Genomic DNA, 24,636 nt, shown 5'->3' on the forward strand with positions numbered 1-24,636 from the left:
CTAATTTTTTTTTTTTTTTTTTTTTTTTGCAATGTCCAATCTGGTGTTAATCTCACCCCGTGTATTTCTTTCAATCTCAACCATTGTAATTTTCTTCTCTAGAAGTTTGCTTTGGGCTTTTAAAAAATGTCATCCATGTTTTTATTTGACTTTTTGCATATATAAAATCACAACTGTTTTAATGTTCTTATCTTCTAATTCTAACATCTGCATCTGCATCAGTACTGGGTCTATTTCAGTTGATTATTCTCTTCATTAAGGTTTATGTTTTCCTGCTTCTTTGCATGCCTGATAATCTTTGGTTACCAGACATTATGCATGTGGATATCTTTGTATTCACATAAATATTTGGGGGCTTTTTTATGGGATTCAGTTTAGTTACTTGAAAAACTTTGATCCTTTTAGATCTTGCTTCTTTGATTTGTTAGGAGGGTTTAAATCAGTGCTCAGTCATTCATTACTACTGTGGCAAGACCTTGCTGAGTATTCTTCTTGATTTCCTGTGAAGTGTAAGATTTTTTACCTGTTGGAACTGGCACTCTTCCAGAACCTGTATGAACACCAAGTGCTGTTCTCTAATCTTTTTAGATAGTTTGGGGTCAGTCAGGTAGCTTTAGACAGTTTCCTTTTATTTATATGCTGCTCTGTACTCTGCTGAATAGTTGTTTGGGACCCTTTGGAGATATCCAGAGTTTTCTCTCTATGTGGCTTTCTCCTATCTGGTATTCTATTCTGTGAACTCTGGCCACCTTGCTGTTCCTTGACTCATTGTTCTGTCTCCTTAATTCAGGTAGTCTGCCAGGCTTTGTATAGGTTCCCACTTCTTGGGCTGGAAAATCTCTTAAGGCCTTAAGTAGGGCTCATGCTATTTGTTTCCTACCTCTCAGGGATCACTGTTCTTCATTGCCTGTATTTTGTTTTGTTATTTTGTCTTTGTTGTTGTTGTTGTTTCAGGTGGGAGCATAAATCTGTTCCATTTTACTTTGTCTTTAGCAATAGCAAAAGTTGTGACTTTACAAAAAAAAATTTTACGTGGTTGCTCTAGAAAATTCAATATGTACACTTAATTTTTCAGTCTTTTAGAGTTAATACTGTACCACTTCACTAAAATGTAGAAACCTTATAAGCAAATACCCTTACCTTATTCTTTATGCTATAGTGGCTGTATGTATTATATTAACAAAGGTTATAAGCCCCAGCACACAATTTTAACATTTATGCTTTAAAGAGCTATATTAAGAGGAAAATATTGACCTTAATATTTGCCCACATATTTACCATTTGCAGTTCTCTTTCTTTTCTGATGATCAGGTTTCTATCCGATATCATTTTCCTTCAGCCTCTAGAACAACCTGTAGTATTCTTGAAGTGCAGGTCTGTTGGTTAAAAAATTCTCTTAGTTTTCTCTTATCCAAAAATGTCATTCTTAAATGATATTTGTTACTGGTTATATAATTCCAGATTGACAGTTTTTCTTTCAGGACTTTGAAGAAGGTGCTTCACTGTCTTCTGGCCTACATTTTTTCCCCACCAATTGGTCAGTTTATTGTTCTTCTGTATGTAAAATATCACTTTTCTGTGGAGCTTTTGAGACTTTTTTTTTTTTCTCTCTCTTTATCTTTTTCTGTGATTTATTTAGTTGTGGTTTTCTTTGTCATTTTCTTGCTTGCTTTTGTTAAGTTTCTTACATTATAACCTTATGTTTGGGAGAATTTTGGCCATTTCTTAAAATAATTTTTCTGCCCATTTTGTCCTTCCTCCCTTCTGGCACTCCAATTACAAGAACATTGAACCTTTTTATATTATTCCACATATCATCCTTGAGGTTGTATTCTTTTTTTTAATCTTTCTTTTTCTTCAGTCTTCAGATTGGATAATTTTTATTGATCTATCATCAAGTTCACTGAGAGTTTTCTGTCATCTATATTCTACTGTTAAGCCTATTCATTGCGTTTTTCATTTCAGGAATTCTGGTTTTCGAATTTCAAATGCATTCATTATTATATTTCCTTTGTACTAAAATTTCCTGTCTTTTCATAGCTTCTTTAAAATCCTGTTTACTAATTTCAAAATTTACATCATTTTGTGGTTGGTCTCTGTTGATTGTGTTTTTTCTTGAGAATGGATCACATTTTCCTTTGTGTGTTGAGTGATTTTTGTATTTTGTGATTTTTTTGAATCCTGGATGTGGTGAATGTTTTGTTTGTTCTTGAGATTCTATTCTGTTATTTCAAAAATTCTGAAGAGTTTTAATTACTTTTTATCAGCCAAAAACTTGCACTCAAACTACAACCTCCAGCCTATGGTAAAGAGCCACTCAGAATTTAATTCAGTTATTTCTGTCTTAGCTGGGCTGCTTTGAGTCAGCCCCACAAACACATAGTTCATCGTTCAGCCAGATATTTTGGCTAACTTTATACATAGAATTTAGGGCTCCTCCTTGCTTATTCTTTTTCTCTTCTCTCTGGTTTTCCTCTTCACATTTTGGTGGCTATGTTTGTCCCAAAGTCTTTTCTTTTCATCCTTCAAACCAAAAACACCTATGGCTGTTCTATTAGAGTTTTACTTGTACTGTATAATGCAAACTGGGAATTTGCCTCAGTGCAAAAGCCATAAAAACCCTAAACTTATCCATTGCTTATTTCTTTTAACATCAAATAAAGTTTTAGGGTCAAGTATTCTATAAAGATCCTCATGACTTAAAAATTCCATAACTTTATGAAAATTGCATAGAATAACCCCTTTGGAGAAGAAAAAAATAATAAAAAGACATAAAACTAAAGATGTGGCATAATTAGATATATGCCTGTCGTTAGGAAAACCAAACATTCTGGATGCATAAGTTAAGCGCAAGAGAATTTTTATTGGAAAAAACAAAAAATCAATTATGATACTTCTTTCTTAAGAGGTACATATTACTTTTCCCTGTATTCCTCTTTGGTGAGCCTCTCTTCATGATCATTCTCCTTCAAGAGAGAGACCTTGTTACTTGGTGGCATTAATCTAATCTTGTAATGTTACTTGTTTGTGAACCTGAAAATGTTCTTTCTTAAGCAACAGACTTGGCATTTTTATCTTTATAATCCAGTCTTCAAACTTAAATTCAAAAACCAATGAACTGGGAGTTTGTGTGAAATATTTTATTTCTCTTTCTATCTTCAGGAAGAAAAACATTTCTTCAAAATTACCTAGGCAGAAAAGTAGATGCTATTTTAAAAGTATTTTCATGGTTGGAGAACTCTTAGAGGACAAAAATGCTGGAGGCTATCTGGGCATTAGTATGAGAGTTTTCACTGGAGAATCATTAATTTGTTGTTTTTCTACGATTTAGGCAGTCACTGAGGAGAATATTGCCTCTTTGCAGAAGAGAGTGGTAGAACTAGAGAATGAAAAGGGAGCCTTGCTCCTTAGTTCTATAAAACTGGAGGAGATGAAAGCTGAGAATGGTATGTATTAAATGAAAATCATAATTCTTTGTCTTCTATCCCACAAGTGCCTCTACTTTTATCACTATACACGTGTAACATGTAGACTCTCTCTTTCTGTGATAATAAAGATCTTAGAGAGCAGAGTTGGTCATTATCAAAGATAAGACTAATACACATTAAACAATTAGAGCATAGTACTAGTGTTTACATAAGTATAACATTTTGCAGTATCAGCTATAAATGCTGCAGGATTTCTATATAATTTATATTCATTTTGGAAAGGTCAAGATATCTTCTAGGAAGTATGGCTTGAACAGGGCCTTAATAAGTTGATGAATTTTTAAATAGGCAAAATGAAGAAAAGGAGGACATTTCCATCAGTAAATTTGTGGGATGAAGTAACAGAAATCAGTAGATAAAAGCTCAAAGGTGGATACCATTTTGGTTTTTGCTCATGCTGTACCCTGCTTAGCATCCTACCCCTTTCCTTTAGTCTGGCTGATTCTTTCTCGTCTTTCAGGCCTCAACTGGGGCATTGTCTTTTTCAGGAATTTGGCCATGATCCCCAGAAGGTGGGATAAGTGCATTTTTGTGCATCCATAACATTCTTGCATATCTTTAACGTTGTATTAAAATGATCTGTTTGTGTTTGCCTTTATTACTATATTATAAACTCTTCAAAGATAAAGTATAAGCTCCTCAAGAACAGGAGCTATTTTTCTTTTCATCTTTACTTTACCCAGCACAGTATAGTACCTGACAAATAGTGGCTGCTGAATAAAGTTTTGTTAGATTGAACTGACCTTTGCATTTTATTTTATTGGACTGTGTGTGAACAGTAAGAATGAAGACATATCTCCTTCTGCTTATCATCTGCTTTACAGGAATCTGATGGATTTAGTAGCATACAGTTAATAATGCTTTATTGATCTAATTCATCCTGAATTAACTGAGTACTATGCTTTTTCTTTTAGGAATAAAAATGAATACCAAGTAAAATCTTTGTAAAATTTTTATTTAACTCCAGAGCCAATATTTCCAACTTTGCCATTTTACAGTTTTTTGCTTAGCTCTAGAGATTTTAGACCTTTTTTAGACTGTTTTCATCATTGCTTATTAATAAAGAATAGCACACATTCAGCTCATTACTCAACCTACCCAAAGCACTTCTTTGAGACCTGATTCATGACGGTTATTTTGCAGTTTTACCAACAGTCCCTGTTCCATTCCCATGGCTTTCATGTGGTTTGGAGATATATGAGTTCCATTCTCTTTTCCTTTTCCTGCAGGGATCACTGGCCTTAAGGTTTTCTGTATTGGTCTTTGTGTCTGGTCTCATAAGTTGCCTTTGCTTTATGTGTAGTATTCTATTCACCTCACCTTTTATACTGCCGTTTCTACCACCATACCCCTTCCTCAAGTAATCTTGTGAAGCGTCTGAACATATTATATACGGTCTTGAATTCATTTGTTTCATGAATATTCCTTCCTTCATCCAAACAGCAAAAATCTATGGTTCCTTTCCTATGTGCTAGGCACTATTATAGTTGCTGAGGATACAACCGTGAACATAGTAGAGAGGAAGACAGGCCATAAACATGTATGTAAATGAGAGAATTTCAGAGAGTGGTAAGAATTAGGATAAAAATAAAAACAGGATACTGCAGGTGTGCCTGGGGGAAGAGGAAGGCAGTATTAGAGTTGTTAGGGGAGTCCTTTCTGAGGACTAGAAACCTGAATGATGAAAAGGAGACAGCCATGCATAGAGGCTAAGGAAAGAGCAATCTGAGCAGAGAAAAGAGCATTGCAAAGCCCTGAAGTATGAACGAATTTGATAGGTTTGTAGAACAGAAAGAAGGCCAGTGTCTTTGGAGCAGAGCCTAAGAAAAGAGGCAATTCAAGAAGAGGAGGTTGGGGGCCGGCCTGTGGCTCACTCGGGAGAGTGCGGTGCTGATAACACCAAGGCCACGGGTTCGGATCCTATATAGGGATGGCCAGTTAGCTCACTGGCTGAGCGTGGTGCTGACAACACCAAGCCAAGGGTTGAGATCCCCTTACCGGTCATCTTTTAAAAAAAAAAAAAGAAGAAGAGGAGGTTGGAGAATAAGTGGGGTCAAAACATGAGGGCCCCTGTAGGTCACGTTAAGACATTTGGATGTAGTGTAAAAAATATACTTTTTTTTTACTTTAGTCATATCTGTCTTAGCTTCTCAGAAATAATATAAGCTTTTGGCGGATATTAATATTAATGCTCAGTGTTTTTAATCCTCCAAGGTATTAACTTCCTTTTTAAGATATACACTTTGTAATAGAATATAGGGAGTAGAAGTACTGGATTTTGATCCCAGCTCTCTGTGAACTGAATGTATAACTTCTTCAAGTGGTATCATTTCTTTGTTTCCTTATGTGATCATTGAGGAGATTGGATAACTACCTTTTAGTGCTAAAATTTGATGTCTATGAATATATGTGAAGAACATTAAAGACATTGTAACTGTTATGTTAATGCAAAATATATATTATGAACATAGTAGGATTATGGATAAATTAAGGAAAATTTATTGCCCTAGAATTTCCAAATCATGCCATGGAAATAGCTGCTTCATGTCACATGCCCTGGCATCCTACTCCTTTCAAGCCTTCCACTGTTTAGTACACTTCACTCTGGTTCATTATCATCATCTACTACTATTCTATCATATCTCATCTTCTCTTTCCACTCCTTTAATAAGCCTTTTATTTCTCCAAACTCTTTTCTCTATTTCTTTCCTCTTGAATAGCCATAGATCTCAGCCTCACATGCAATTATATCTCTATTTTTGCGAACACTCCACATATATCTTCTAAATATATTTATTTTGTGACTTTCAGAAAAACTGTCTTCTCATATTATTCTCCTGGAGGCTCAGAATAGAGCTGGGGAGGCAGATAGAGAGGTCAGTGAGGTAAGTGATGCATTCTTAATATAACCAGAATATGAACTAGATTAAGAGGAGGTAGCTTCATATCTAAACATTTCTGCAATTTTCTAGGCTTGACAGAGAATTACATTGCCTATAGAGTGAGATCTGTTAAAGAGATTTATAATGGTTATTATTTCTCATTTGTTCTCATTTCTTTCTGAATATTTAGAATTCTTTGTCCTAAACCAACACAAGTACAGTTGCCACTTATTTGGGACTTGATAACCCATTTCTTTTTTTTTTCTTTTTTTTTTTTTTTTCCTTTTTGTCTTTTTTCGTGACCGGCAACGGATCGCAACCCTCAGTGTCGTGCCTGTACCGGACCGGGACCGGCAACGGGATCGCAACCCTCAGTGTTGCACCCGCACCTCGCTCAGCCAGTGAGCAGGAACCGGTCTGTATGTGGGATCCGAACCCTCGGCGGGAGCGCCGCCGCACTACCAAGTGGCGCACTGTAGCAGTGTGCCACCGGGCCGGCCCGATAACCCATTTCTCATATTGGATTTTCATTTATCTCAATTTCTTTGTCTATCTCAGAAAATTTTCTCAATAAAGAGATTAGATAATATCTCTTGGTCCTCTCACAGTTGGCACAGTTTTACTTAGGATTATAAAAAAAAGGGTATCTTTGGAGAATGGTGTTTTTTATAACCTGAAAATTATTATAGAGAAATGTATGGTTGTGTAATATTATTCTGTTGAATTAAGATTACTGTTAGCTGTATTGTGCTTAATTAACTGTGCTCTTCCAATCAATTCTTGAGGAATAATGTAGCTTCTTAACAGAAGTGTCTGCTTGCTTATTGTATCAGTCAGGGTTCTCCGGAAAAACAGAACCAATAGGATGTGTATATATAGAGAGATTTATTTTAGGGAACTGGCTCATGTGGTTGTGGAAACTGGCAAGTCCAAAAATCTGCAGGGCCAGGTGGCAAGATGGAGACCCATGAAAGAGTTGCAGTTCAAGTACAGAGAAAGTCTGCTGGCAGAATTTACTGTTTTCAAAAGAGATCGGTCTTTTTTCTGTTAAGGCCTTCACCTGATTGGATGAGGTCCACCCACATTGGGGAGGGTAATCTGCTTTACTCAAATTCTCCTGATTTAAATGTTAGTGCCATCTAAAAAACATGAAACATGTAGAATAATGCTTGACCGAATATCTGAGTACTGTTACTGAACCCAAATCCTGCTACCTGCCCTGTACGAGAAACCTGACCAGGCTCACCAAAATCTGTTACTGAACCCAGGACATTTCAGCTCCTCGCTAAGGCTTACCAAGATCTTGTTACTCCAGGGCACTCACCTCCTGGCTTAGGCTCACCAAAATCTTGTTATCAAACCCACGTCTGGTGGTCCGCCCCAAACAAACAAATGAATGAAAAGTCAGATGGTAGAACAGGAAGTCAGCTTTTATTCAGGAATATCAGTGACTTGAGGAGAGATGTTAGGCCGGTTCGTCTGTCCAGTAAACCTGAAGGAGAATGGCCAGACTAAAACCATCTCAAAAACTCAGATTGACTGAAGGGCTTTTAAAGAGGTGGTTGAAGCCGACTGGTTAGTTCAGTTGGTTAGAGCATGGTGCTAATAACACCAAGGTCAATGGTTTGGATCATTATACTGACCAGCCACCAAAAATAAATAAATAAATAAAGAGCAGGGGTTGGGGGAATGGAATGTGGGCAATGGAAAGCAGGAGGTGTAGGGGTCTGTGTAAGGGGCGAGGTGCAAATTCTTGTCAAGGCTCCTTCTGGCTAGTGTTTTCATCCTTGATGTTATCTTAGGGTCCTACTTCGGGGTGGAATCAGGATAGCGTTATTGATGTTCTCCTTGGTTTCTCAGGATCTGGACAGTCTCATGGCAAGTTTACAGCTCCAGGATGACTGGAAAACATTACATTTACGTAAATAATGTCTTGTAACCAAGGTTCAAAATATCAAATAACCATGGGAAAAGAGGGAACTCAGAAAAATGCATGCTAAGAAAAAACTGTCTTAAAATTTTCCTAAATCCCAGGTGGTTTTAGGTCCCAACATGGCTTTAGTCCTGCTCACTCCAGCAGTACCATGGCCTAGCCAAGCTGACACATGAAATTAACCATCACACTTCTATTGAATACCTGTTCATGGGCCACTTGATGCTCTGTTCACAAAATTATCAAAAGGAGAATAAACATTAAAAATCTTAGTATTATGTGGTCATTGACAAATAAGAATCTGGAGGAAAAATGAATCTTGTTTGGCCAAGGGATGCTTAATATTTTAAGATGCTCAGCAGTAGTGTTTAGTGAAAACAAGAAAACTTAGTTCAAAAAAGAAGAGCAAATAAGAAAAATACAAATATGGTAAGAAAAAGAAAAACAAAACAACCAGAAGAGAAAACAAATAAATAGGAAACAATAGAAAAGAAAGGGAAAAAAACCCACACAGAAATTGCAAAAGGAAGGGTGACTAATATAGTCCTTTAGGGTAAGAGAGACACTGTAGAAAAGGTTCATAGAAGGTGTAAGCTCAGTCGAGAGGGGAAGACTAGTATTAGGAGAAAGAATAATTAATGTGAATAGACAGAAAGAGCAGTTATCTGCCCTCTCGGTATGGGATGACGTTGATTCTTTAAGCCAAAAAGCTAATTGAACTCTGTAGGTATCATAGGGAGGAGCAGAGAGCATGATCAAGGGAACTTTTTCCCTGTGCTAAATACTGTGTCCACACATTTTGGTCTCTAGAAATTTGAGTATGGATATAGGTAATGAAAGAACGACAGGACCCGAGCTGACAGTTCACTGGAGAAGTTCCGCTTTATTTGAGGGTGAAGCATACATTTATAGAGAGCTGAGCTCCGGGAGAGGGTGGTTAGTACGTGGGGCGGTGGCTGATTGGTCGGAAGGGCGGGTGATGAGTTTGATAGGCCATACTTTGGCACCAGCGGGAATGTTAGGACCCGGAAGAGAAGCCGGAAAGGTGCCATGTTTTGGGGAATGTCTCCTTTGGGGTTTTATGGGGCCCTACATTCCTCCCTTTTTCCTCTATTGGGGGGTTTGGGGTTTTATGGGGCCCTACAGGTAATGCAGACAGCAAAGAATTTTAAGTGATTAAAATAATGCTTATGAAAAATGAGAAAACTTTTCTTAAAATAATAATTCTAAAACAATGAAAATTTTTTCTTAGTGGCTAGAATGATACCAAGAAAATAGCTAATATTCACTGAATACTTATTACTGTGTGCCAATTTCTGCTAGTAAATGGTAGATCCAAGATGTAAACGCAGACAGTTGGGCTGCAGAGCTTGTACTCTTGGCCACTACATTATTTGATGATCCTGTTTGTTTGTTTTTTTCTTTTTCTCCCATCAAGTTGGAATTTTTTTCTGGGGAAAAAAGGTGTTGTTAACAAAGGTGGAGATTTTATTGTGTATCCTGTCCCCAAGCTGATTTAATAAAATGCAAATAAATTCACCATGAGATTCACTGATTTTGTTTCCCAAGAAAACAATAATAGAAATAATTCATGTGGGTCGTGCAGTCTAAAACAGTAATCTTTGTAAAAACTTGGTTCATATTTTATCCATCAAATCCATAATTTCATGCCCAAGCCCCAGCAGAGCTCCTTTTGATTATTTCATCTTGGTAATTTATCTGAATCTACTTGTTTGATAATCTGCTTGTCTGTTATTGGCTATTTTATGTAATATTTAGAACTTTTTTTCAATAGATAGTTTAGGAAAAGAAATCTCATAGCTTCCTTCTTGGTATGGCAGGAAACAAAGATTTAATTAATTTCCTGCTTCCCTTTTTATCTTTAAGCAGTTCTTAGGAGAAAATTAGGAATTTTAATCTGAACAAAAAAGTTCCCACATAAGGAGTATCTAGAAAATGAATTTCAGGTTTCCTTAGGTCTTGTGAATAGGGCTTGACCTCAGCAGAGTTGACAGAGTGCCCTTAGAGGCCCAATTTGGGACATAGAAACTGATTTTTAACAAAGGAAGTTTTGACCAGGAAGTTTCAAGTTCTGGAAAATGTAATAAATACCAGTTTTTAGTTAGGCTATTTCTATCCTAAAACATTTGATTTATGATATTAAAGCTTTTTTCTTTTCTTTTCTTTTTAATAGATCAGCATGGTTGGTATTACCAAGCTCAATAGGAGTAGCTCTTCTACTGAGGAAAGTGGACCAGATGTCCTAGAGAACACATTTTCTCAGAAACATAAAGAATTATCAGTTTTATTGTTGGAAATGAAAGAAGCTCAAGAGGAAATTGCATTTCTTAAATCACAACTCCAAGGCAAAAGCTCTGAGGGGGACCACGAGGTCCTTGGCCATAAAGAAATTAAACAGATAGAGAGTAAGGGAACACCTCCAGTCACAATGAAAGTATTTTTTGAAGATACAGGACAAGATTTTTCCTTAATGCCAAATGAAGAGAGCAGTCTTCCAGCTATTGAAAAAGAACAGGCAAGCACTAAACATCAAAATAGAACATCTGAGGTAATATCTTTAAGTGATACTGGAGTGGAATTGAAATCAACAAAGCAGGATGATGCTGATAAATGCCCTTCTGTACCAGATATTGGTCAGTATCACCAGGATGAGTTAGAAAGGTTAAAAAGTCAAATTTTGGAACTTGAGATAAGCTTTCGTAAAGCAGAAGAAACCTATGAGAAAAATTTAGATGAGAAAGCTAAGGAAATTAGCAGCCTAACCCAGTTGATTGAGGAGTTTAAGAAAAATGCTGAAAGCACCAACAGTGCATTCACTGCTTTGTCTGAAGAAAGAGACCAGCTTCTTTCCCAGGTGAAGGAACTTAATGTCTTAATGGAACTGAGGGTTCAGGTAAAAGAACTGGAAACAAAACTTGCAGAAGCAGAAAGGCAAAGAAGACTTGACTATGAAAGCCAAACCACTCATCACAACCTGCTCATTGAACAGATCCACAGTCTCAACATAGAAGCCAAATCTAAAGATGTGAAAATTGAAATTTTACAAAATGAACTGGATGATGTACAGCTTCAGTTTTCTGAGCAGACTACACTGATAAGAAGCCTACAAAGCCAGCTGCAGAAGAAGGAAAGTGAAGTGCTTGAGGAGGCAGAACGTGTGAGGGATATCTCAAATAAGATGGAAGAACTTTCACAGGCTCTTTCACAGAAAGAACTTGAAATAGCAAAAATGGATCAACTCTTACTAGAGAAAAAGAGAGATGTTGAAACCCTCCAACAAACCATTGAGGAGAAGGATCAGCAAGTGACGGAAATCAGCTTTAGTATGACTGAGAAAATGGTTCAGCTTAATGAGGAGAAGTTTTCTCTTGGGGTTGAAATTAAGACTCTTAAAGAACAGCTGAATTTATTATCCAGGGCTGAAGAAGCAAAAAAGGAGCAGGTGGAAGAAGATAATGAAGTTGTTTCTGGCCTTAAACATAATTATGAGGAGTTGAGCCCAGGAGGGCTAATAAGTAAAGAAGAACTTCAGCATGAATTAGACCTTCTGAAGAAAGAAAGTGAGCAGAGAAAGAGAAAGCTCCAGGCAGCTCTTATTAACAGAAAGGAACTTCTACAAAGAGTCAGTAGATTAGAAGAGGAATTAGCCAAAGCAAGAGATGAATCTAGGAAAGATATCCCACTCAATGAGAGTGAAAGGAAGGAAATGGAGGAAGATAAAGAGAACAAAGAAGACTCAGAAAAATGTGTGACTTCTGAGTGCCAAGAAATAGAAATTTCTTTAAAACAGGCAGTATCTGAAAAAGAAATGGAACTAGAGCATGTAAGGAAAGATTTGAAAGAAAAGATGGTTGCTGAAGAACAGTTACAGGCTATGGTCAAACAGATGAATCAGAACTTACAAGACAAGACAAATCAAATAGATTTGCTCCAAGCAGAAATAATTGAAAACCAAGCAATTATCCAGAAGTTAACTACAGGTAATAGGGATGCAGGTGATGGGGACTCAGCAGCACCTGTGAAAGAAACAGTGGGGATCAGTCCACCTAGTGCAGGTAGTGGAGAACACTGGAAACCAGAACTGGAAGAAAAGATACTGGAGCTTGAAAAAGAAAAGGAGCAACTTCAAAAGAAGCTACAGGAAGCCTTAACCTCCCGCAAGGTGATTCTAAAAAAGGCACAGGAAAAAGAAAGACTTCTTAGGGAGGAGCTAAAGCAACAGAAAGATGACTATAATCACTTGCAAGAACAGTTTGATGAGCAAATCAAGGAAAATGAGAACATTGGAGACAAGCTAAGGCAACTCCAGATTCAAATAAGCGAGTCCATAGACCAAAAACTCCCAGGCACTGACCAGCAGGAACTGGGCTCTCCCACTCAAGATTTAGAAGAACCTTTATTCAAAGCCACAGAACAGCATCCCAATCAACCTACTTTAGAGTCTGACATGTGCCCAGACTGGCCTTCTCATCCTGTAGAGGCGAATACTCTGCAGGGCAATACTTCTATTGCCCAGATTAAGGCCCAGCAGAAAGAAATAGAGGTTGAGAAAGAGGAGTTAGAGTTTAAAGTTAGTTCTATAACAAGTGAGCTTTCTAAAAAATCAGAAGAGATATTTCAGTTACAAGAGCAGATAAATAAACAGGGTTTAGAAATCCAGAGTCTGAAGACAGCATCCCATGAAGCTGAAGCCCATGCAGAACACCTGAAGCAGAAATTGGAAAGGAGTCAACTAGAAATTGCTGATTTAGAACATCTAAGAGAATTAAAGCCTGAGCTAGATAAACTGCAAAGACTCATAAGCAAAAAGGAAGAAGAAGTCAGCTACCTCTCTGGACAACTTAAGGAGAAAGAAGAAACCCTTACTAAAGTACAAACAGAGATAACAAAACAAGAAGATTTAATTAAGGCTCTGCATACACAACTGGAAATGCAAGCCAAAGAGAATGATGAGAGGATAAAACAGTTACAGGTGGAACTTTGTGAATTGAAGCAAAAACCAGATGAGATTGGAGAAGAAGGTAGAGCAAAGCAACAAATACAGAGGAAATTGCAAGCTGCCCTTATTTCCCGAAAAGAAGCACTGAAAGAAAACAAAAGTCTCCAAGAGGAGTTGTCCTTGGCCAGAGATACCATTGAATGTCTCACCAAGTCTCTGGCAGACGTGGAAAGCCAAGTTTCTGCTCAAAATAAAGAAAAAGATACATTCTTAGGACAGTTAGCCCTCCTTCAGGAAGAAAGAGACAAACTCATTACAGAAATGGACAAGTCTTTACTGGAAAATCAAAGTCTGAATGGTTCTTGTGAAAGTCTGAAACTAGCTCTAGAGGGTCTTACTGAAGACAAGGAAAACTTAATGAAGGAAATTGAATCTTTGAAATGTTCTAAGATTGCAGAAAGTAATGAGTGGCAAGAGAAACACAAGGAGTTACAAAAAGAATATGAAATTCTTCTGCAGTCCTATGAGAATGTTAGTAATGAAGCAGAAAGGATTCAGCATGTGGTAGAAACTGTGAGGCAAGAGAAGCAAGAACTGTATGGCAAGTTGAAAAGCACAGAAGTGAACAAGAAAGAGGCAGAAAAGCAGTTGCAGGAAGCTGAGCAGGAAATGGAGGAAATGAAAGAAAAGATGAGAAAGTTTGCCAAATCTAAACAGCAGAAAATCCTAGAGTTGGAAGAAGAGAATGACCGGCTTAGAGCAGAGGTGCATCCTACAGAAGTCACAGCTAAGGAGTCTGTGGAAGCACTTCTTTCTTCTAATTATAGCATGAAGGAGGAGCTAGAAAGGGTCAAAATGGAGTATAAAACCCTTTCTAAGGAGTTTGAGGCTTTGACAGCTGAGAAAGACCTAAGTGAAGAGGTTCAAGATTTAAAACATCAGATAGAAGGTAATGTATCTAAAGAAGCTAGCCTAGAGGCCACTGAGAAACATGATAACCAAATGGATATCACTGAAGAGGCAACACAGTCTGTGCCAGCTGAGGCTAAAGAGCAAGATTCTCTGAATATCAGCACAAGGCCTGAATGTTCAGAATCTGTTCTGTCAGAGCACAGTGGCAAGCCAGACATAAGTGAAAATTTCAGCTCACATGATGAAATTAATAACTACCTACAGCAGATTGATCAGCTCAAAGAAAGAATTGCTGAATTAGAGGAGGAGAAGCAGAAAGACAAGGAATGTAGCCAGACTTTACAAAATGAGAGAAATGCCTTATTGAGTCAAATATCAACAAAGGATGGTGAATTAAAAATGCTTCAAGAAGAAGTAACAAAAATAAACCTGTTAAATCAGCAAATCCAAGAAGAACTCTCCAGAGTTACTAAACTGAAGGAGACAGCAGAAGAAGAGAAAGATGATTTAGAGGAGAGGCTTATGAATCAATTAGCAGAACTTAATGGAAGCATTGGGAATTATTATCAGGATGTTACAGATGCCCAAATAAAAAATGAGCTATTGGAATCTGAAATGCAGAACCTTAAAAAGTGTATGAGTGAACTGGAAGAAGAAAAGCAACAGTTAGTCAAAGAAAAAACTAAGGTAGAATCAGAAATACGAAAGGAATATTTAGAGAAAATACAAGATGCTCAGAAAGGACCTGGCAATAAAAGCCATGCAAAGGAACTTCAGGAGCTGTTAAAAGAAAAACAACAAGAAGTAAAGCAGCTGCAGAAGGACTGCATCAGGTATCAAGAGAAAATTAGCACTCTGGAGAGAACTGTTAAGGCCCTAGAATTTGTTCAAACTGAATCTCAAAAAGATTTGGAAATAACCAAAGAAAATCTGGCTCAGGCAGTTGAACACCACGAAAAGGCACAAGCAGAATTAGCTGGCTTCAAAGTAGTCCTAGATGACACTCAAAGTGAAGCAGCAAGGGTCCTAGCAGACAATCTCAAGTTGAAAAAGGAACTTCAGTCAAATAAAGAATCTGTTAAAAGCCAAATGAAACAAAAGGATGAAGATCTGGAGCGAAGACTGGAGCAGGCAGAAGAGAAACACCTGAAAGAGAAGAAAAATATGCAAGAGAAACTGGATGCTTTGTGCAGAGAAAAAGTCCACTTGGAAGAAACATTTGGAGAGATTCGGGTTACTTTAGACATGAAAGACAAGGAAGTTAAGCAACTTCAGGAAAACTTGGACAGTACTGTGGCCCAGCTTGCAGCCTTCACTAAGAGCATGTCTTCCCTCCAGGATGATCGGGACAGGGTGATAGATGAAGCCAAGAAGTGGGAGAGGAAGTTCAGTGATGCTATTCAAACTAAAGAAGAAGAAATTAGACTCAAAGAGGAGAATTGCAGTGTTCTAAAGGATCAGCTTAGACAGATGTCCATCCATATGGAGGAACTGAAGATCAGCATTTCCAGGTAAATGATAGATAACTTTTGTTTTTGTTTTTGTTTTTTTCTTCCTCCTCCAGAGGTAATTGGAGGCAAAGAAAGTTTCTATTTAAACTATTTCTATTCCCTTTAAGATTATGGGATTAATTTTGGCTTTAATTCGCTTAGAATACATATTCTCTCACTTCTGACTTTTTTTTTGGGGGGGGCAAGTGTTTTAGTCCATTTTGTGTTGCTATAACAGAATTACCTGAGACTGGGTAATTTATAAAGAGAGGTTTATTTGTCTTATGATTCTGGGACAGCTGCATCTGGCATGGGCCTCAGGCTGCTTCTACTTGTGGTGGAAAGTGGCAGGTAGCCAGCGGGTACAAGTAGATCACATGGCAACAGGAAGCAAGAGAGCAGAAGCAAGAGAGAGAGAGAGACGGAAAGTGGCAGGTAGCCAGTGGGTACAAGTAGATCACATGGCAACAGGAAGCAAGAGAGCAGAAGCAAGAGAGAGAGAGAGAAAGAGGAGGTGCCAGGGTCCTTTAAACAATCAGGTCTCGAGGGAACTAATAGAGCCAGAACTCACTACCCCTCCTCCCCCAGGAAGAGCATTAATCCATTCATGAGGGATCCACCCCCATGACTCAATCAATTTCCAACACTGCCACATCGGAGATCAAATTTCCACATGAGTTTTGGAGGGGACAACACATCCAAACTCCATCAGCAAGTAACTTCCTACTACAACTTATATTAACATAAAAACTCACATCTTCTCTTTCCATCTTTCTATTGAGAGATCTTTTAGATTTCTCTCTTTTTATTTCCATTTCCACTATCCTTGTCTGGATTTTTACCACAGTCCTCCCAAATTATTGCCTTCATGTCCTAAATGGTCTTGTCTTTTCTCTTCCCCATAGTCCATATCAGTTCATACTACATATGACTGTTAGAATTGTTTTCCTTAAATTCCAATTTTATGTCACTTTTCAAGCTCGAGAACTAATAATGTTCCTTATTCTTTGCACTCCTCCATTTCTAATAGGGACCATCTGTTCTAAAACAGATTTTCTCACTTTCTCTCATACCAAGATTGTTCCTTAAAAAGGCCAGACATTAGCTTGTCTGGAGCAAAGTAGAGCAGAATAGGAGAAAATGTTACTTTTCAGAGTGTCCAAAACTATGTCATTAAAATAAGCAACATATTTTGGAGTTTATGATTTAAATATATGAATCCTTAGGTGTGGTATACCTTTAATACAAAGACAAGTAGACAAGTATAATATACTCGTATAACATATATAATGTAAATATATGATATAATACTTGTCAACAGACAAGTGTATAGATACAGAGAACTAGTATCTCTTCATTAAAAAGTTTAACACCTTCAGTTATGATCATTAATTCATTTATAGATCTGTTGAGTACATGTTGTTGTGTTTTTTTCTTAGGTATGATACAGTTTTTCCTTGACATCTGTAATTACTGACCTTCTCTCTCTCTCTCTCTTTTTTTTTTTTTCAGGCTTGAACATGACAAACAGATTTGGGAGTCCAAGGCCCAGACAGAGGTCCAGCTTCAACAGAAGGTCTGTGATACTCTACAGGCGGAAAACAAAGAACTTTTGTCCCAGCTGGAAGAGACTCGACACCTATACCACAATTCTCAGAATGAATTAGCTAAATTGGAATCAGAACTTAAGATTCTCAGAGACCAGTCAACTGACTTAAATAACTCTTTAGAAAAATGTAAGGAACATAAAGAAAATTTGGAAGGGATCATAAAACAGCAAGAGGCTGATATCCAAAATTTTAAGTTCAGTTATGAAAAACTGGAGACTGATCTTCAGGCCTCTAAAGAACTGACCAGTAGGCTGCATGAAGAAATAAATATGAAAGAGCAGAAGATTATAAGCCTGCTTTCTGGCAAGGAAGAGGCAATCCAAGCAGCTGTTGCTGAACTGCATCAGCAACATGATAAAGAAATTAAAGAACTGGAAAACCTGCTGTCCCAGGAAGAAGAAGAGAATATTGTCTTAGAAGAGGAGAATAAAAAAGCTGTTGACAGAATGAACCAACTTATGGAAACACTGAAAACCACCAAAAAGGAAAACATTCAGCAAAAGGCTCAGTTGGATTCCTTTGTTAAATCCATGTCTTCTCTCCAGAATGACCGAGACCACATAGTAGGTGACTATCAACAGCTGGAAGAGCGACATCTCTCTATTATCTTGGAAAAAGACCAACTCATCCAAGATGCTGCAGCTGAGAATAATAAGCTTAAGGAAGAAATTCGAGGCTTGAGAAGTCATATGGATGATCTCAATTCTGAGAATGCCAAGTTAGATGCAGAACTGATCCAATATAGAGAAGATCTGAACCAAGTGATATCAATAAAGGACTGTCAGCAGAAGCAGCTCCTTGAGGCTCAACTTCAGCAAAATAAAGAGTTGAAAAATGAATATGCTAAATTAGAAGAAAAGATGAAGGAGTCTGAGGAAGCAAGGGAGGATCTGCAGAAGTCCTCTGGTGCCCTACAAGAGGAGAAGCAAAGTTTATTGAAAGAGATTGAGAGCTTGAAAGTATCTGTATCCCATCTAAAGAGACAAGTGACAGCTTTGCAAGAAGAGGGTACTATAGGAATATATCATGCTCAATTAAAAGTAAGAGAAGAAGAGGTACAGAAGTTAAGTATTACACTTTCCTCCTCTCAGCAGAGAATTACAGAACTGGAAGAGGAATTGGTTGGTGTTCAAAAGGAAGCTGCCAAGAAAGTAGGTGAAATTGAGGATAAACTGAAGAAAGAATTAAAGCATCTTCATCATGATGCAGGAATAATGCGAAATGAAACTGAAACCGCAGAAGAGAGGGTTGCAGAGCTAGCAAGAGATCTGGTAGAGATGGAACAGAAATTACTCATGGTCACCAAAGAAAATAAAGATCTCACGGCACAAATTCAGTCTTTTGGAAGGTCTATGAGTTCCTTGCAAAATAGTAGAGATTGTGCCAATGAGGAGCTTGATGAAATGAAAAGGAAATACGATGCTAGTCTGAAGGAAATGGCACAGCTGAGAGAACAACAGGGCCTCTTAAATGGAGAGAGAGATGCTCTTCTTGCTAAAGCTGCTTTTCCAATGAACTCCACTGGGGATCTCAGCTTGTCTTACCTTGAGAAACTTAACCAACAGATCCCATCCAAAGATGAGCAACTGCTTCACTTGTCCTCACAACTAGAAGATTCCTACAACCAAGTGCAATCCTTTTCCAAGGCTATGGCCAGTCTACAGAATGAGAGAGATCACCTGTGGAGTGAACTGGAGAAATTTCGAAAATCAGAGGATGGGAAGCAGAGGTCTGCAACCCAGCCTGCTCCCAGCGTAGCTGAAGTACAGAGTTTAAAAAAAGCTATGTCTTCACTCCAAAATGACAGAGACCGACTAGTGAGTGTCTTGTTCTCTCAAATCTGTGTTTAAGAGTTTTTGAATGTTTCTTTAAACTGACTTTTGTTTCTATAGAAAAAGATGAACGCATTTTTAAAGACATTATCTTGGCACTCAGGGGCAGTATCCCACAGGTTCTGTTTGGTCTTAGACAAACACAGAAACATCATTTAAATTGCTTTAACTCTGCTATTACCATTAAAAAAAAAATTACTAATTTCTGTTGCACAGAACTCTTCATTGATTATAAAAGGACTAAAAGATGGAGAGCTGTTTTATGTATTTTATATACACATGGACAAATGCAAATGTTTCCACAGTTTGTCATAGTGTAATTGAAAGAAAGTATAGGGATTACTTAGTGCCTTCTTAACAGTGACAGTATAACAATAGATCATCTGGTAGAATTTGAGGTAGGGAGGACTCCTCTCATCTCAATCCTAATTTGTCAAAAAAAAAAAGTTAAATGTAAAAAAGGTTAATTTAAATAAGTTTAAATAACTATTCAGTAAAGTTTTATTTGTAAGCTGAACTGATTTACCCACTTCCTTTTAAAACCAACTTTTTTCAATGGGAGAGAAAGTTCAGGAAGATCTCTAAAGCTGAAATTTTGTTGCTTATAGTAGGAGCCAGGAGTTTAATCCAGGTCTTTTTTCTGGAAAATTCCAGGTCATCAAGATTAAGAGGCAAAAACTGGAACTATATAAGCCAAGTCAGGTTGCCAGGGGATTCTAATTGTGTGACATTACTGTCTTTACTTTTCTGACAGTCTCTTAACTCTGTCAAGGCCATGTACAGATAGGAAAATTGGCCAAATAGGAAGTAAATTAAGCCTCAAAAGGCCAAATTTTCCATTTTAAAATGTGGTCCATGCCCAGAATCCGAAAATTCTTGTTTTTAAGATTAGCCCTAGTGAAAAGATTTCCCCTAACTGTAGAGTCTTGTGCAAATTTTTCCTTTTCTTTGTAGGTAATTTGTTCATTCCCATTACACTTGATATTCAATATTTATAGACAATCTTTTTCCTTTTATAATCTGAGCAAAGCCCCCCTTTTCAGCTATGGTTTTGATATTATAATTTATGCATATCTGCTTATATTTTAAAATAATTTGAGTTCAGCTGACTTTGTCCTAGGAGCTTGGACTTTCGTCAGTCCTTTCAGAATGCAAATGCAAAAGGTTCTCTTCTCTGTGCCTCAAAGCTGTAATTTATGGCATGCTGGTGTTGATTATCTTCTAAATCAAAGTCTTTTTCCTGGAACTGTTAAGATAGATTCTGAATTACCCGACTGTGTTTCATTCAGTGAATTGCTTCACTGTTCTTATCTATTGTAAACACTAGGCACAAAACTATTATTTCTCTCAACCCCAACTCCACATTTTTGTCTGCTAGATAATTATAAGCAAGCCAGCTTTTTTATTTCCATGTTTCTATAAATCATAGTAATATTTTTTTGTTTCCTAAGACTCATAACTGTCTGTGATTTTATTCCATTTAACCATCAAGGTTTATCATTCCTTTATTCACAATGTGTCTTCAATACCTTTCCTCTGCATCTTCAACATCCTAGAATAAGCTCTTAATACCTTACCCTTCTTAAACTGTTGTAATAATGCTGCTTCCAGTTTGTCAGTGTTCCAGTATGTTGTATACCATTGCTGTATAAATCTTTCTGAAACTCCACCTTTTACTACATCACTACTCAAAAACCTTTAAAAGTTGTACTATCTTTAGAATAGGCTTAGGACTGAAACCCTTTAGTCTGGCATTTAAGACCTTATAATTTGTCTTTACCTTTCTTTCCAGCCTTCCCTTTTATTGCTCCCTGCTGATCTACTCAGTATGCAATAATCATGTTTGATAGTTCCTACTTATCCATATTATCATCCTCTCAGGCAAAATGTCCTCGCAATTGCTTTCCTTTCTTAGGTGAATATTTTCCATGATTTAAAGATCATCCCAGAGCTTAAATCCTCTGGTTACATTTCTGTTTGCCCAATTGTCTATTGCCTTTGTACTTCCCTAGTACTTCTATCATTCTTCCTGTATTGCTTTGATTTGTGTGTTTGTAATTTCTATACACTTTTTTTTTTGTGGCTGGCCAGTATGGGGATCCGAACCCTTGATCTTGGTGTTACAACACCATGCTGTAATCAACTGAACCAACTGGCTAGTCTTTTATTTCCCCAATTAGAATGAAAACTCCTGGGCCGGCCCGTGGCTCACTCGGTAGAGTGCGGTGCTGATAACACCAAGGCCACGGGTTCGGATCCCATATAGGGATGGCCGGTTCGCTCACTGGCTGAGCGTGGTGCTGACAACACCAAGTCAAGGGTTAAGATCCCCTTACCGGTCATCTTTAAAAAAATAAAATAAAATAAAAATAAAAAAAAAATAAACCTAACATGATTTAAATGTGGCACAATGTAAACCTTGAACATTACTGTTTAATTTTGAGATCTGAATTGATGACCTTGGCCTCTGTGATGAACTTGAACTCTGTGTAAGATGGAGATTTTGTCACCTAACCTACTGAAGGCAAGAGACAGGACCAGATGATAGTAGTTTCATATGGCAAAATAAGGTTTTAAGTCTGTCAACAAACAGGAATAGAATCAAAAACATGGATAGCTTAAATGAAAAGACACAACTCCTGGTAAGTGTCATGTCTTATATTTGTTTGTATATCCTGTGGTATTTAGCATAAGGTTAACTAAGCAGATGGTAGATAATCAACAATTGATGGTCATTCTTTATATTTGTAGCTCTTATTGAGCATTTCTCTAGGGGTACCTGTATTTGTCTATACTCACCTCATTCTGAAAATGAAGTAGCTTATAAAGATACAAACAGCTTTTCAAGATAAAATATAATAAAAGGGTCTGAGAAAGAAGAGAAAACAAGGACAGGACAGAAAAAGATTAAGGAGAAGTCACAATATCCTGTACTTTTTGTTAGAAAGTAGGGCCATGGGCTGGTCCCGTGGCTCACTCAGGAGAGTGCAACACTGGGAGCGCAGCGGCACTCCTGCCGCGGGTTCGGATCCTATATAGGGATGGCTGGTGCGCTCACTGGCTCAGCACAGTACGGGTGACACCAAGCCAAGGGTTGCGATCCCCTTACCGGTCACATTAAGAAAAAAAAAAAAAAAAAAAAGAAGGGCCACTAATTTGCTCTTAGCTTTCCGGCGGCTGTCAGAAAGAGGGAGTCAAAACTGTGTGCATGAATTGCACTGTCCATATTTTAGGAGAAAGGAAGAAAGAAAAATCACTTGCTCAAGACAAGAATAGTTGTTCTTTAAGTACTGAAGCCTGTAAGAAATGTCTTCTGTGTTCTCGTGAAGAAATCACTATTTCGTTTTTACTACTCTACAATACGTCTTTTATTTCTGTACAGTAAATATAATGATTTGTTTTATAGAGTTTTTATTTAACTATCCCTTGATGTAAGTGCATAGCAAAAGAACTATGTCCGATTCACTAAACATACCTCTAAAGGGGCTAAAATGCAGTCTCAGACACACAGCTTTCTGATGGTCTGGTCTTTTACAAGGATAACATTTACAATATCTAGGCCAGAGGAGTGAGTGGATTGCATAAGAAATACATTTTTGCTTTAAATCAAAACAAAAAATGTTTTTAGTTTTTTGTTTAAAAAGAATGCTATTCAGCACATATTTAATTAGTCACTAAATTCTACAATGTTTGGTGGAAAAAGCTAAGAGTAGCATTCCCAACCGCATTTCTTCTCCTGAGGCAATTTGCTTTTAATCTTTTAGCTATTTTTTGGTATCTCAATATTTTAATATCATGCTTACATTGCATTTTGGCTTTTCATTCATTGCATTAAGTATTGAACATTCTTTATGCTAACAGGGTGCGGCTCTTTTTACCTCTCTGCTTCTACAGTATGTATGTACATTCTCAACACACAACCCCTTCCCCATTCTTCTGGTATAATTTAATCTTAATTTTGATTAAGTCAATTCAGTGTTCACACTTTTATGACTACAAATGCTATTAGAACTGAGACAGTTACTTTTATTTTCCTCAACATCTTTCTGTTTGTCCTTGATTTAATAACTGTTTTTGTTGTTGTAACTTAATTTTCTATGTACAGCCATGCACCACATAATGACATTTCAATCAATGACAGACCATATATACAACGATGGTCCCATGAAATTATAATGGAGTTGAAAAATTTCTATTGCCCAGTGACATTATAGCCATCTTAATGTTGTAGGGCAATACATTACTCACATGTTTGTGGTGACTGCTGGCTAGGAGCAACAGGCTATACCATATAGCCTAGGAATATAGTAGGCTGTACCATCTAGGTTTGCGTGAGTACACTCTGTGATATCCACGCAACAACAAAACTGCCTAAAGATACATTTTCTCAGATGTATCCCCATCAAACTACATGACTGTACTTATCAATTTAATTTAACCCCAGATTTACTACCATTTGTCCACATCTTTTCTCAAGATGTTTATTCCTATAAATTTCATTTTTATGAAAATTCTCCTGGAGTCTCTGATTTGCTCCTATATGAGCCAGTTGCCCTGTACACCCAGAACATAGTTTTCATTCTAGGACCTTTCCCTTTACCTCTCTCATGTGTTATATCTCCTGTTTATTGTATTTCATATCTTTCTCTTCCTGGTTTTATGCCATCATTTGGATAGAATAAGTCATTCAGTAGCTCCATAAGAAAAGATACATGGGAGGTGAATTTATTGAAAAGGTCTTTTAATCGCTCATACCTTATTGATAGTTTGGCTGGGTAACTAGGCTGAAAATAATGTCTCTTTGAAATTGTGAAGATAAGGGCTGGCCCATGGGTCACTTGGGAGAGTGTGGTACTGATAACACCAAGGTCACGGGTTCGGATCCCTATATAGGGATGGCTGGTTGGCTCACTTGGTAGAGCGTGGTGCTGACAACACCAAGTCAAGGGTTAAGATCCCCTTACTGGTCATCTTTAAAAAAGAAAAAATTGTGAAGATATTGGTCTTTTAGCCTGCATTGTGGTTCACAAGTCTAAAACTATTTGGGTTCCTGATCCTTTGTATGTGATCTGTTTCTCCCTCTCCCTCACACTTTTCCCTCCTTTTACTCCTTCCTCCCCTCCTTTTCTTCCTCCCCCCCTCTCTCCCTCCCCCTAAAATTTTATGATAATGTGATTTGGTGTGGGTGTTTTTTCCTTTATCACACTAGTCCTTTGAATCTAAGAAATCATATTCATCAATTTCTTGAAATTCGTTTGAGATATTTTTTCCATTTTCCCCCATCCTTTTTCTTTACTGTCTTTTTTTTGTGAAAATCCTATTATTTAGATGTAGGACCTTCTGGATTGGTTCTCTAGTTTTCTCTCGTTTTCTTACCCTACTATATTTTTGGCTATACTTTGAGAAAATTGCCTCACCTTCATATGTTGACCCCAAAACTGAGGTTTTCATTTTTGCCATCATTTTCTTAATTTCTAGGGAATTCTTTTATTTATTTATTTATTTTTCTTGCCCCATGAATAGATTTTT

The 24,636-nt window shown here is 37.3% G+C and overlaps 1 protein-coding gene across 5 annotated transcripts in view; it reads left to right on the top strand.

Annotated features, from left to right (window-relative positions):
• GOLGB1 (golgin B1) overlaps positions 1 to 24,636 on the top strand; it is a 77,871-nt gene that overhangs the window by 32,340 nt on the left and 20,895 nt on the right. For all 5 annotated transcript variants that reach the window (XM_008564843.1, XM_008564851.1, XM_008564858.1 and 2 more), the window contains 4 exons: positions 3,332 to 3,446; positions 6,300 to 6,373; positions 10,498 to 15,686; positions 17,178 to 19,092. In XM_008564843.1, coding sequence (XP_008563065.1) covers positions 3,332 to 3,446; positions 6,300 to 6,373; positions 10,498 to 15,686; positions 17,178 to 19,092 — 7,293 coding nt within the window. The remainder of the gene's footprint in view (positions 1 to 3,331; positions 3,447 to 6,299; positions 6,374 to 10,497; positions 15,687 to 17,177; positions 19,093 to 24,636) is intronic.

This window comes from Galeopterus variegatus, unplaced genomic scaffold, assembly GCF_000696425.1.
Source record: "Galeopterus variegatus unplaced genomic scaffold, G_variegatus-3.0.2 Scaffold192, whole genome shotgun sequence".
Classification (NCBI taxonomy): domain Eukaryota; kingdom Metazoa; phylum Chordata; class Mammalia; order Dermoptera; family Cynocephalidae; genus Galeopterus; species Galeopterus variegatus.